General features: G+C 48.7%; 1 protein-coding gene across 1 annotated transcript in view; it reads right to left on the bottom strand.

Annotated features, from left to right (window-relative positions):
* Nucleotides 1–13,234, bottom strand: part of sema6cb (semaphorin 6Cb) — a gene marked incomplete in the record, with an annotated part of 122,742 nt that overhangs the window by 14,361 nt on the left and 95,147 nt on the right. The window contains 4 exon segments of the mRNA XM_030370203.1: nucleotides 1,047–1,202; nucleotides 4,846–4,899; nucleotides 5,382–5,440; nucleotides 9,458–9,535. Coding sequence (XP_030226063.1) covers nucleotides 1,047–1,202; nucleotides 4,846–4,899; nucleotides 5,382–5,440; nucleotides 9,458–9,535 — 347 coding nt within the window.

Here is a 13,234-nt window from a genome sequence, read left to right as displayed (position 1 = left end):
TCCACGACAGCCCTCCCCCTTTTTTTGCGTTAAAATATTTCACAAACGGCAGTGCCCCCCCGCTGGCGACCCATGCCCCTCCAGTAGATCTGCTCTGGAGCCGACTCTGCATGGTGAGGGTCTGTTGGGGGCTGAACTACACCAACCGTGCAGGGGGTCAGGGGGTTAGGGTTTTGTATGGCCTTGGCACACAGTTTGATCTGAGGACTTTTGTTGGATCAAAACTGTTTAAATTAAATTTGAACTCCAATCGCAGTTCATGGTTCAAAACAAGAAAACTGCAATGTTGCATTTTGTGATGGTATTTCAGCAGGGTCATATGCCTTTTTTTTTACCGCCATATATTAATCAATATATGAAAATCATATTTGAACCATCAATAATCAATATCATGCACCATCACATGAATAATGGACGGTGGGGGCAAAATTCATTAGCCAATCATTTTGCCATTTACTAAGAGACTACATCCAAATTGTTAAAAGGTTAGTCAACTAATCTAAGTCATACTCGGTCTAAGTCAGCCTAAGAGTACATTAAATAGTTTAGGCATGCATACATGAACAGTCAGCCATAAATGCAAGGCAACCCTGGGCATTTGCTGAAAATGTCTCCTTAAAAGTCATTTTCTGCAAGACTTTAAGCCATCCATCATAAATAATTGCAATAAAGAACATTTGCACTTGGGAAAGCAAAAAATACATTTCTGAGAGATGGATGTGCAAAAAACTATTCCGGTGGTATTATAGCGTTGGGTGTTTCAAAGTAAGAGCGTTCCATTTCAATATGCATGGGAAGCGGAATGCAGAGGGGTTGACTGATGCGCGTACGTGTTCTAGGATGCATGCTCCAAACAGGCCGATGTCTCACGGAGGGGAGACCTGGTTCTAACCTATATCCACGACCCCCAACGGGGGCCAACAGGCAGTTAGTAGTCATGGTTACGAGTGCACGGTTAACCACTCGGGACCCCCCCACCCCCCCCCAGTGCAATGCGTCGCAAGTCCGTTTAGTTCAGTTAGGAGAGATAACCCCGCCCCCCTTACCCTCCATCTCCACACTGATTGGCTCCGAGTCAGGTGACCCCTGTTGCCCTACGAGGGCAGGGCCATCGGGACCTGTGCCTCTTTCGGGGTCACCTGCCTCCTTTGGCAGTGCAGGCCCGCCATTGGTTGTGCTGGCGGTTGCGGGTGTGGTCTTCCCTGTGATTTTGGCGAAGGTGGGAGGAGGAGGTGAAGGAGGAGGAGGGAGGGAGGGAGGGAGGGAAGGGAGGGTGAGAGGGTGAGTGGTTAGAGAGATGAGAAATGTGAATAGCCCACAGAATATGTTGGTCCCGTAAAGGTACGGCCTCCCAGAAGAGGAAGCTCAGAGGAAGAGCCCCCGATAGGACGCCGAGATCACCCGTATGTTAATCGCTTCATATCAAGACCCCTGGGATAAGCCCCGCCCACTTCCTGTCAATGGACCAGATATGGAAATAGCAGTCCAATCAACGAAGAACTATTCTTTTGGAGCATGCTAATGGCAAAGAATCTTTCTTGGTATATACACATATGTATATGGTGGTTATTGTTAATTTCCAAATGCTTGGACATTTTGTTAATTACTGAGTGATGTACTGGTTAAATGTGTGAAACACTAGTATTCAGTAGTAATTATGGGCATTTACCTGATGTACTAAACAGCAAGTCAGAGTGTTGCATCAAAGTACCAACATTAACCTTGCCATGCATATTATGTGTAGCAAAGCAAACCTTGCATGCTGAATACTAACCCTCCACTTACACCAGAAAGTCACTCTAACATGGAGAACACATTTCCCCTAGCTACTTCAGAAAAATAAGAGGGCAATTATTGTCTGTACAAACCAAGCATTTCCAAAGCATTATCTACACCTGAAACGCCACTCACCAGACGTTAACACAGATAGATACTCTTGTTAACAATGCCCTCAACATACTAAAAAAAGCCCCCTCCAATTCCTTCCATAATCATTAAAAAATAAAGAAGCAGCAGCAAGTTCAGTATATATTTTTTCCAACAAGCGGACACAAAAATAGACTCAGGCGCGCAACGCTGGCCGCCTGTCAGGGCTTCATATGAATAAGCTGCTGGGTGTTAGTTTGCAGGTGGTTATTTGTCATTTAGCCAATCAGAAACCATTTAACCTCCAGGCTCCGAATCCTAGCTCTGGTCTATTTGAATAAAACTCTGTAGGCCTACTCTGTGTGTACAACATACAAACACCACCCAGTTCTCCGGTACAAGATGGGCTCCACATCCACTGTCCTTTGAACTCCTACGCGGTGAAGCCACCCTACTGTCTCTGTCTCGCCCTCCTCCAATGGCATCGGAGACGAGCTGGAACCCTCCTCCTCCGCCCCCTCACTCATGCCTTTTAACAGACAAAACGCTCCTGGCTTGAGTCAAAGTGGACAACAGAATAAAACACATTGACCAAAGACCAAGGAGAAAAAAACAAAACAACTTCGGCTTTTTTTGATCTGCACATTTCAAGGACGAACCCGGAGCCCCCCTGCTGGGCCAGGGCTGGCTCCGCCGCTCACGTAATCACACGCCACATTTTGGACAACTAGACGGCAAGTCACGCGGAGTAGTTGTGGCTTTAATCCTCTGTCAAGTGCCCGTCCTTGAGATCTGGTGTGTGCGTGTGCGCGCGTGTGTGTGTAAGCACGTAGGCTAGCGATGCTGGCCAGCGCTCCCTGAGCTAACAGGCCAGCCATGACGCTAACATACTGCAAAATGTCCGCCCAGCCAGGACCAGTGGGGGGGGGGGGGGGGGGGGGGGCTGTTCTCATGTGCCTGTACTCATTCTAGCCTCCCTGTGCCAGTTGACAGCTTTCGCTTTGAATAAGATGCCCTGTCAGAGCGCCATCTGTGCCAAGCAAATTAAAGCGGCACGCGAGGGAGCGCCGGCGATGGCGTGCTGGACGCTAGCCCGAGGGCTGCGTTATTAGTTCTATTTTTCACAAAATGCTGCGATTGTGTGCGGCCGGGCGGCACACACTCGCTTACTGTTGAGAGAATTAGAACGGGAGACAAGGCCCGTTTCAAAACAGAGAATGGTTTGATTTGGGCGCCGGACCCGTGGCCTTCTCTCCCTTTCTCCCCGTGTCGCTCTGCGTGGGCCCTGATTGGCTGGGGCATTGGGGTAAAGGAGGAACAAAGAGAGAGAGAGAGAGAGACGTGCCCCTGGGCTGTGGCGCAGGGAACCCTGTGCGTCGACAGCTTTGTTCTGCATATGGGCTGTGTTATTGTGTGGGAAAGCTGATAATTGATCTTCCCTGCGCACGGCTCCGAGGGCTTTTGTGAAACGCTGCTCGAAAAAACAACAACAACGGAAAAAAAACAACACCTCCCCGCCTCTCCCCACTGACAGAACACCCCCCAAAAAAAGTTGAAATAAACAAAAAAACAAAGCAAACGCAAAAGGCCCTTCGGTTCTGAGCTTCAAAAGGTGTGTACAACTGACGGCTGACGGGGGGGCCCCAAAGGGGTTAACCACCAGGGGGCGCTCATCAAAACCTCTTTGCTACCCTCTGGGTCCTCTTCCCTCCAGCAGGCAGACCGACTACAGCGTGCCCACAGATGCATTCTGGGAGGTTAGGTGTGGGGGTAAGCCTCTGGCAGACATACTTCTGTTCTCACACACACACACACACACACAGAGATATATAGAGAGAGAGAGATCGAGAGAGATCGAGAGAGAGAGAGAGAGAGAGAGAGAGAGAGAGAGAGAGAGAGAGAGAGAGAGAGAGAGAGAGAGAGAGAGAGAGAGAGAGCTGGAGAGAGCAAGTGAGTGAGAGATGGAGAAAGAGTCAGAGAGAGTGAGAGCGAGCGAGAGAGAGCACTGAATGGATGAATCTAGAGAGCCATAATGGCTGCCATCTCTTGCCGCTGATACTAATCACTGGCCTGGATATACCGCCATCATTAGCTCCCCAGTGACCCAATTTGTCCGGAGACGAACAGGCCTCGACTTTCAGTCATATAAGTCTTCAAAACTTTCTCTCTCCAGTGAGCCTAAGATGTGTGGTGTTAGTAAGTCACACTATTTGACTGGCGGCAGTTGGGCTGGCGTAAATCTCTTGTAGATAAAAAACAGCCCGTGAAGTTAGCCCTCCTAAACCCGGGAGGCCCCAGTACCAGAGTGTTACCCAGAGTACCTACAGAGCAGCTACCAGTATCACCCAGGCAAAGAAAAAGATACACTCTCCATCTCCCGCTAGTCTTCATCAACAAAACATTATCGCAGACTTTTGGCACAAGACTCTTTGCTGTGTGAGAGAGCCCTCTCCCTCAGCCAGAAGAGCCAGAAGAGGCTGCACCATGTCCAATGGATGTGGTGTTGGGTGGTGCATGTGTGTTAGTGTGTGTGTGTGTGTGGGGGGGGGGGGGGTGAAGGGTAAAGGTAATGGGACGAGGCCGGGGGTGCTGGATCCAAGGTACAGGGAGTTAGGCGGCTCAGCGAGTGTAGCATCTTGGAGCACCCATGGAGAGAAGGATGCCGTTTCCAAACCAGCTGGATACTGGAGAGGAGGGTTACCAGCGCCAGAACCGAATGATCAGACACACACACATAGATACACGCTCCTGAGAAGATAACCTCAGATTGATGCAGCTCTTGGGGGGGGGGGGGAATCGAACCGGTGAGCGCACAGACCCCTGGAAGGCTTATCTAACCAGTTGGGGGAGCCCCGCTAGGTTCATAGGCTTGTTCCACCAGCTTTAGCCAGAACAGTTAAGGCTTCGGGTCCTCAGTGCTAACCGGGTAACCGGCCGGTTGTGAGGGGAGCTAGCTTGTTATCGAGTGGATCTACTGACCGTACGCCGAGTCCGCCGCTACCGTGTTCTGCTTGCGTGTCGTCGCCAGGACATCTGTGGGGGGGGGGGGGGGGGGGGGGGGAAGAAAAAGACAAATGGATAAGCAAAATGATTTTCAACAGGGCCCCCTCACATACCCCTGAGTGGTACAGGCCCTATAGATGAGCGGGCAGACAGGGGGGCAGAGGACCGGGATGCAGAGCCATTAATAAACATATAGGGCCGAGCCGGAGCACAGCAGCACATGCCAGGTGATGTTCAGGAAGCAAACGAGCTTCCGAGACCTCGCTTTCCTTCAATTAGTCTCCGTGTGGGGGCCGGGAATAACAAGGCGTCCGCAAAACGCTTTATCATGCCGACACCCACGCCCCAGACGTCTCTCTGCCTTTGAACGGCATCACGCTGCACTACTTTATGGACAATGGCGGGGAAAACCTCGCTGCCACGATTGGTTAAAGAGATTAACGTTGGGGCTGACTGAGGAGGAGGCGGAGATAAATAGGAAAATAAAAAAAGATTGCCTTCTTAGGACGTACCGTGGCAGTTCTCAGGATACTGCGGCTGGCTGTTTTCCACGTCCTGTTCAAATCCGCCCCTAGAGAGAGAGAGGGAGAGACGTAGACAGAGAGATGTTGTTGGGGAATTTTCCTAAATACATTATGCATTTGACTACTTTATACCAACAGCATGTCATCGAGGTGAGAACACCGATGCCTTGCTGTAAATCGGAAGTGGGTGATTACGTCGATTCCCTTGAAATACAACCAAACGCGGTATACAGAACACCTACTCAATTCAGAAATCATAGACCTGGGGTCAAAAAATCACCAGGTTTGCGACTCGGGGTCTATGATTGCTGACTCGATCTCCATGAACGCTGACGACGGTAGTCTGTCGGCTCAGTGCATTAGACGTAGCCTCTGAGTAATGCACGGAGGGGCCATGTGGTGGGCAGGTGAGGGAAAGAGCCAGCAACCCATTAGTTCCAGTGCAGAACCTCCAGCCTGGTGATAAACCTCCCACCATGCAGCAGACGGCCGCCGGCACAATTAAAGAAATGTATTGGGGCCAGGAATAGACCTATCAGGAGCGGGCATGGGACACATCATGTGTCCGCACACGCATCAACACCCCACGCCTTTCACAAGACAAACTCACTTATTGATATCAAACACCCACCCCGGCACCGAGTGATGATGAAACATACAGACGCCAGAGCGATGAATAGTGTAATCGACACTTTTATAGACATGAACACAGAGTCACACATATGTGGCAGACAGATAGAGCATGTTTGCAGGGCTGTGCGCGTGCGTATGCATGTGTAGGGTCGCATGTGTGTGTGTGGCGGTTTTAGTCTTGTATGTATCTGTAATCATGGTTGAGGGTGTGACTGTGTGAGTCTGTGTGCGCATCTTTTTGAGTTTAGTCTCTGTGTGCATGTGTATAGTCATGTTTATGTGTGTTGGTGTGTGCAGTCATCATCTGTGTGTGTTTATGCGAGTATTTGTGGGTGTGGGTTTAGTTTATGTTTGTGTGTGTAGTAATCTGTATGTGTCTTTGTGTTTGTGTACGTGTGTGTGTCTGAAGTCATCTGTGTGTGCGTAGTCATCTGTATGTGTGTGTGTGTGTGTGTGTGTATTCATGCGGGTTTGTGTGTGTGTGTATAGAGCAGGGAAGCAGCTAGATTGCCAGCGGAACCAGCTGGGGGGGGGGGGGGGGGGGGAGATGCAACTGGATCTGTTAAAGCAGCAGCTGGTGGGTTTAAAGGTGGATGCGCGTGTTTATCTCTGTGTATTTGTGTTTGTTTGTGCATATTTATGCGTACGTGTGTTTGTGTACTAAACAAGACTTCTCATACATTTAATGACACACCATGGTTTGTCGTTCGCAAACTACACTAACTACACATGTTATGATATTTCACCACGTATTTCAGCATTTATACAATTAATTACCCATAAAGCCTACACACATTGCATAGGACACATGCTCGCTGCAACAGCACTGCACATGTAAGACATTATCATCTTTTGCATTGTTATGATTTCTTCCATTGAATTGCTCCTTGTTGCTTTAATTCCCCCAACACTGTAACTGTGCATTTTGGAGATTAATAAAATATGGTTCTGTGAAATAAAAAGCCTTGTGCATGGTAAATAGAGAGCCACTTTTAATAATTAATGCCGGCCACTCAAAACCCATTCATATATGCAACATCAGCTGGTCGACGCTAGCTAGGAGTGACTTGCTCGTGAGCACTTTACCAAGAGACTTGGTATAGTGAACCAGCAACCCGTCAAATGCAAGGCATTCCTGTGGGGACCTGTGAAGTGACCAGCTCCACCACTCCACACAGACGTTCCCAACACAGAGGTTCATACCCCCACACCCCAGCCTGTCTCTGCCAGGCCTGAGAGGACCGTTTTGGACTTTTCTTCTGGTTCAGTGAAGTTCCGAGCGGCTGAGCTGCCTGCAAAACATCCCTATCACACATGACCACAGCCGCCCCTGACATCGGCGCAGACATCGCTTTTCGAAACATGTTTGATACTATACCCCATTCGTACACACACACACCCAGACACACAGAAACACCGCTGGGAATCCAGAATATACAAGACAGATATATCCACATTCACGCACAGCCATTTGATTAAACATTGTTCTCTTTCAAAAGGAAAAAAACCTACGCGCTAACATTCGTATTCAAGAATTTACAAGAAGCGAATATGGACACACATAAACAACGTACACCTTTGGGAGAACCAGACAGATGGGCACGCATGTATCTCATTACACCATGTCTACACATTGTTTACACTTGAAATCATGGGATTCATATGCTAGCATGCACACTTAGAGAACCTTGAGACACGCGCACACGCGCACACACACACACACACACACACACACACACACACACACACACACACACACACACACACACACACACACACACACACAATCCCCACCAGGGCCTGTCAGAGAGAGGGTATGGGAAACAATATGTCTGTCTGGCTGCTTGTGGGTGCTCCGTGCCACTGCGGAGGCCCACTGCAGGCCGTCAAACTAACTCACTCTTCCCTGTCTGTCTGAGGCCGGGTCAGTGTGATGTCACCGGGCAGAGGGCAGCAGCAGCCTTCACTTCACTTTAGAGTTATTCATGGATTTTTCTTTCGTCGCCTTTTCTTTTTTTTCTCTTACAACTCATCAATGTCAAGAAATCTGCCTTGGTGGCGGCGGTCTCCGAGGTGATGTTCAGCCGGAGAGACGGGCTTTGAGAATCTGCAGTCGACCAGAGATGAGTGAAGTGGCCTCTGTACAACTCTTTTTAACATCCGAGGGTTTCGTCCCACACAATCCTATTACGCTAACTCTCCCTCTGTCCACTGATGGAACAGGGCGGGGGAGCCAATCGTTAACCACCGCCGACATGTGCTAGGCAGTCTATAGGAGGGGGAAATGAATGGGCACGGGAGAGGTGAGAAGAAAGAGGGAACTTGTTATACAAACAGAAAGAAGAAACAAAGAGCTAAAGAAAGAAGAACAAAGGGATAGAATGAGAAAGAGGATGGATGTGATGCATTCACAGAGGTGTATTGATTGGGCTTTTGCCTTCTCGCGTACTCGCACACACACACCCACTACGAGGAACAGGGCTATGGATTCAAGTGCACACACAGACACGCACAGACACGCACGCGCACGCACACGCACACACACACACACACACAAGGAACGTGGTCAAATTGATTCAAGTGCGACAAGGCTGCTTCTTTCCATCTTGTTTTCTGGCACAACGGAGAAAAGAACAAGACATTATTGACAATAAACCCTCCTCCAGACCCACCACTAATCCACCACCAACCCCCACCTCTAAACCCTACCCTAAGATCACCACTAATCTACCACTAAACACTACACCACTAAACCTTCACCAATAACACAATCAAAATCGTAGCCACAGAACTAAACAAACCAAAACCCCATTCAATCACAGAACTTAACCCATCACTTACCCAAATAAGTACCACAGAACTAAACCCATCACTAACCCCACTTACCACAGAAGCAAACCCATCACTAACCCCACTTACCACAGAAGCAAACCCATCACTAACCCCACTTACCACAGAAGCGAACCCCCCATTCAGACACTGACTAATTAGACATGCATGTGTGCGCTCGCAACTCATGTCCAAAGAAGATGGATGCTGGGTGGCTGATCTCTGGTCGGGGGGGGGGGGGGGGGGGGAGAGAGCTGCTTTAGCACTGTGTTCTCATGGAGATCCCGGGTTCTGTATTCATCATGTAGACATGGCGGCCGGGCCTGGCTCCGGATTGGCTATCGATTCCTTGGAGCGAGGAACGCTCACCTCGTCCGTCAGACGCCGCGACTCAATCAGACCGCCGGTTGTTCTTGGATATGAATTGTTCTCTGAGCGCTTTTGAATAGCAGGCCCATATTACACGGAGCCAAGGTTGATTTTGCCCTTGAATTTTCCATTAGAAACTAACAGTGCGCGCGGACGAGGTTTGCAGGGTAATTCTATTAGCTGTCATATTTCCATTAGCAGGAGTGCATGGGTGGACGTGTGTGCAAACGTACTTGATTCCAGGGGAGACGGTGGCGCAGCTGTCCGACCTCAGCCACACACAGTAGGGGTCCCGGGAGGAGAGACAGCTCCTGCAAAACACACACAGGAAGGGCGACAGTCCGTCAGAAAGTCAGACGGGGGGGGGGGGGGGGGGGGGGGGGGGGCGTTCGTCCAGACAGTCAGTATGAATGTAAGTAACGCTGTCTGACGGTAAGACGGTTAGTCAGACCAACCTGAGACTCTTCCATGAGACAGACATATACAAAACCAGGCTAAGTGCTGTCAGCAGTGTCTGTGTGTGTGTGTGTGTGTGTGTGTGTGTGTGTGTGTGTGTGTGTGTGTGTGTGTGTGTGTGTGTGTGTGTGTGTGTGTGTGTGTGTGTGTTTAGTGAGCAGATGCTAGCCGGCGGGGGGAGAGAGACAATGCTAGCGACCTAACCGTGGAGGGAGGTAGGGAGGGAGCACTGCGGCGGGCCTTTGCCACGGCCGCAGATGGTGAAGCAGGGTGAGGACTAAGCAAAAGGCGTGACGAAGCGCCCCGTTTTCTCTCTGTGGGCAGACGGGTGCGTCGGATCTTTGGATGAGGAGTGCCTGTGACACACTGCCATACCTCTGCCTGCCGAGTGACGCAGGAAGCATTCACATTAAATCACCCTCAGTCAGAAGGATACAGAGCGTTGTAGAAATTCATTGTCTCTGAATGGATATTAATATATTATAATATATTATTATTAGATTAATACCTAAATCCCATAATAACGAAAGGTATCCACAAATATTAAAATACTTCTGAAAATAATTGTTAGCATTAAGTATGAAACTGATTTAAAACGGGAGATACATTTTTACATGCTTATTACGATATAAGTATTGAAAAAGAGATTGACAAAATTGTACAGCCATGAAATTATCATATTGAACATCAAAAACTATAAGGCTTAAATATTTTTCCAGTGCATTTCAAATTACCATTATGCAGTTTTACGAGATATAACTTCTATCTATCAAACATATGAAGGTATTTTGGCACGGCCTTCTCAGGGCCGTTCATATCATCTTACAGACATAACCTGTCAAATGCTTGGCTCTGGACACCTTCTAAAGCTGTGTCCTGCAGGGTTCTGGAACCCGGTACTGGCAGACAGAACTACACTGACACATCAGTGGGAGGCTGGCCTTCCCGCTGGCCCACTCGGAGATATGCGCTTTAGAACACTAGGAAAAAACAACTGGTTTAGCTTTGTTTGTGTGTGTGTGTGTGTGTGTGTGTGTGTGCGGGTTGGGTGTGTGAGAGAGGGGCTCCAAAAGCCCTGGGCCGTAACTTGCCGTTGTCACATCAGCAACATGTTGGGCATAGCATGGCGCCAAAAATTATGGGATATCAAATAACCCATTTCTAGTTCATTAAGTGAGAGGATGGCTTGAGGATTGCACACAGCCCCGGGATTAGTCAGACACCCAGACAGGCAGCCAAGGAGCGCTGAGGATAACCAGAGTAGATAAGACAGGATTTCATGGTGTTGTCATGGTGAAAGTAGCCGGATAGCATCGCCAAGGAGACCTAAGGATAGGAGTCGTATAGAAGTACCTCAACTGTCAACAGAGTGAGAAAAGATAGATATCAAAATACAATTCCAGTATTCTAAGAGGGTATGAAATCCCTCGCTGATGAGGGGCGCCGGGCTTAAGAAATATCTTCTTTCGGCGCCTGAATGCATTCATCAAAATTCTCACTTCCCACAGAGTTGTGCAAAACACTGCGCTTTCTGAAACATTATATCGATAGCGGTGCCTCAAGTAGAAAAAATATAATTAAAAAAAATAAGCTTTCGCTCTCGAAGCTACAGCTGAGGTCCCTCAAATCGTGGCCCCGGGGCCAAATGTGGCACATGGAAAACTTTCATCTGGCACAGAACCCTCTTCAATATCAAAGATGGTACTTTTGGTTCCTTTCACGAAAACAGATGTATGCATGAAAATAGAGAAGGTACAATCGATGAATAAGCAGAATAAGCAGCCCCCTTTTAGCAGATAGCCCGCTGTTTGAAAGTGCCGTGTGTAGGCAGCCTCATGCCATTTACTCTGATGATGGCACTGCCGCGTTTAGCTAGCGACCATTAAGACACAGCATTAGCTGCTCGGGGTTGTAGCTCATTGTACTCCGCACTGAATAATTGGCCCCTTGTATTTTTCTTAGCTGGTTCACAAAATGTAACAGCCTCTCGTTGTCATCACAAAATCTGCTTAGCTAAAAGCGAAAGCCTGTTCTCAGTGTGTGCCCTATGTTGGTAAACAGAACACCCTAACCTAAAAGGTGTTTCACCTTTTACCAGGAACACTGAGGTTCTCTTGTGGCTGTCCACAAACATCCCACGCCGGTGCAGTTTCATGTCTGTCTCTTGTTACAATGACCAAAAAATTAAAAGGGAGTTTAACTAACGCTTGGTTCTCCGACTAGCACTCTCCTCTCGTGAAATAAGTCACTTTTACAGTGGCGATATGCCAAGTCAACTCTTCATTACTGTTCTATTTATAGATCTTACACTATCAGAATGAGGCGCGGGCAATGAAACATTCAATGTAAATGAGAAAACCAACCAAAGCAACACACATGACTAACATAACGTAAATGGGCAGTGTGTCAGAGAGTAGCATTTAGCGGTGAGGTTGAACTGAATACCGTCAAACTAAAACCGTGAAACCGTCTTTTAGGATTTAGTATTTTGAATCCAATAGACATGATATCACCCCAAACATGTAACTGCTTTATTTCATGAAACTATCAAATTTCAAATCGATTTTCCTTACAAAGAAGACAGTTGGACTGGCACAATGTTTTGGGTAAATATTTCTCTGCTCATTTCGTAATAAAACTGAGTTTTTTGAGTAATGGGTCAACCTGGCCGCCACAGGTTTGATTCAGCGTGTCAAGAGATGGAAGAGGCCCTACGTCTGTCCTGCAGTAGTCTGGTGTCAGGGAACAGGAGGGAATACGATGAGGTCTGCTGGGAGAAGCATGCCAGAGGGGAGAGAGAGGGAGGGGCGAGGGGGGGGTTGTCTGAGATGAATCACAGACTTGCTGACCCCCGGGGCTACAGTAAGGTCCTCAGAAAGGAGCGCGCTAGGGTAGGGAGAGCGAGCTTGAGGTAGAACAGAGAGGCAGAGAGAGGGGGAGCGGGGGGGGGGGGGAGGGGGAGAGAGAGGGAGAGAGAGAGAGAGAGAGAGAGAGAGAGAGAGAGAGAGAGAGAGAGAGAGAGAGAGAGAGAGAGAGAGAGAGAGAGAGAGAGAGAGAGAGAGAGAGAGAGAAAGATGGTGAGAGAGAGCGAGATAGAGGGAGAGAGAGAGAGAGAGAGAGAGAGAGAGAGAGAGAGAGAGAGAGAGAGAGAAAGATGGTGAGAGAGAGCGAGATAGAGGGAGAGAGAGGAATGGAGTATTGGTTGGAGAGGTGGACAAGGCGGATCTCTCTTTGGACTGTAAAGGATTGAGGGGGAGAAGAGAGGAAATACACCGGTTGACACCTGACCCTCCTTCCACCTCCTCCCGAATGAGGACCACCTCAACCCTGATGAGGGCCCCTAATCCGTGGCTGAGGTGGGCCCCAGCCCTGACTATACCCACACGTGGTAAAATATTGTTAATATGATAAAGTATTATGGGTTGTTTTCTCATAGCCCTTACTCTGTCTTACATTTCACCCCAGCTCCCTCTGGCTCCCTCTCCCCAACTTTCTCCTCTGCTCGCTCGACAACTTGAGAAAACAAGAGCGCCACCAGCGCTGGCTCTCAGCCA

Source organism: Gadus morhua, chromosome 11, assembly GCF_902167405.1.
Source record: "Gadus morhua chromosome 11, gadMor3.0, whole genome shotgun sequence".
NCBI lineage: Eukaryota > Metazoa > Chordata > Actinopteri > Gadiformes > Gadidae > Gadus > Gadus morhua.
The sequence above is the reverse complement of the archived record's forward strand: the minus strand, read 5'-3'. Positions and strand labels throughout refer to the sequence as shown.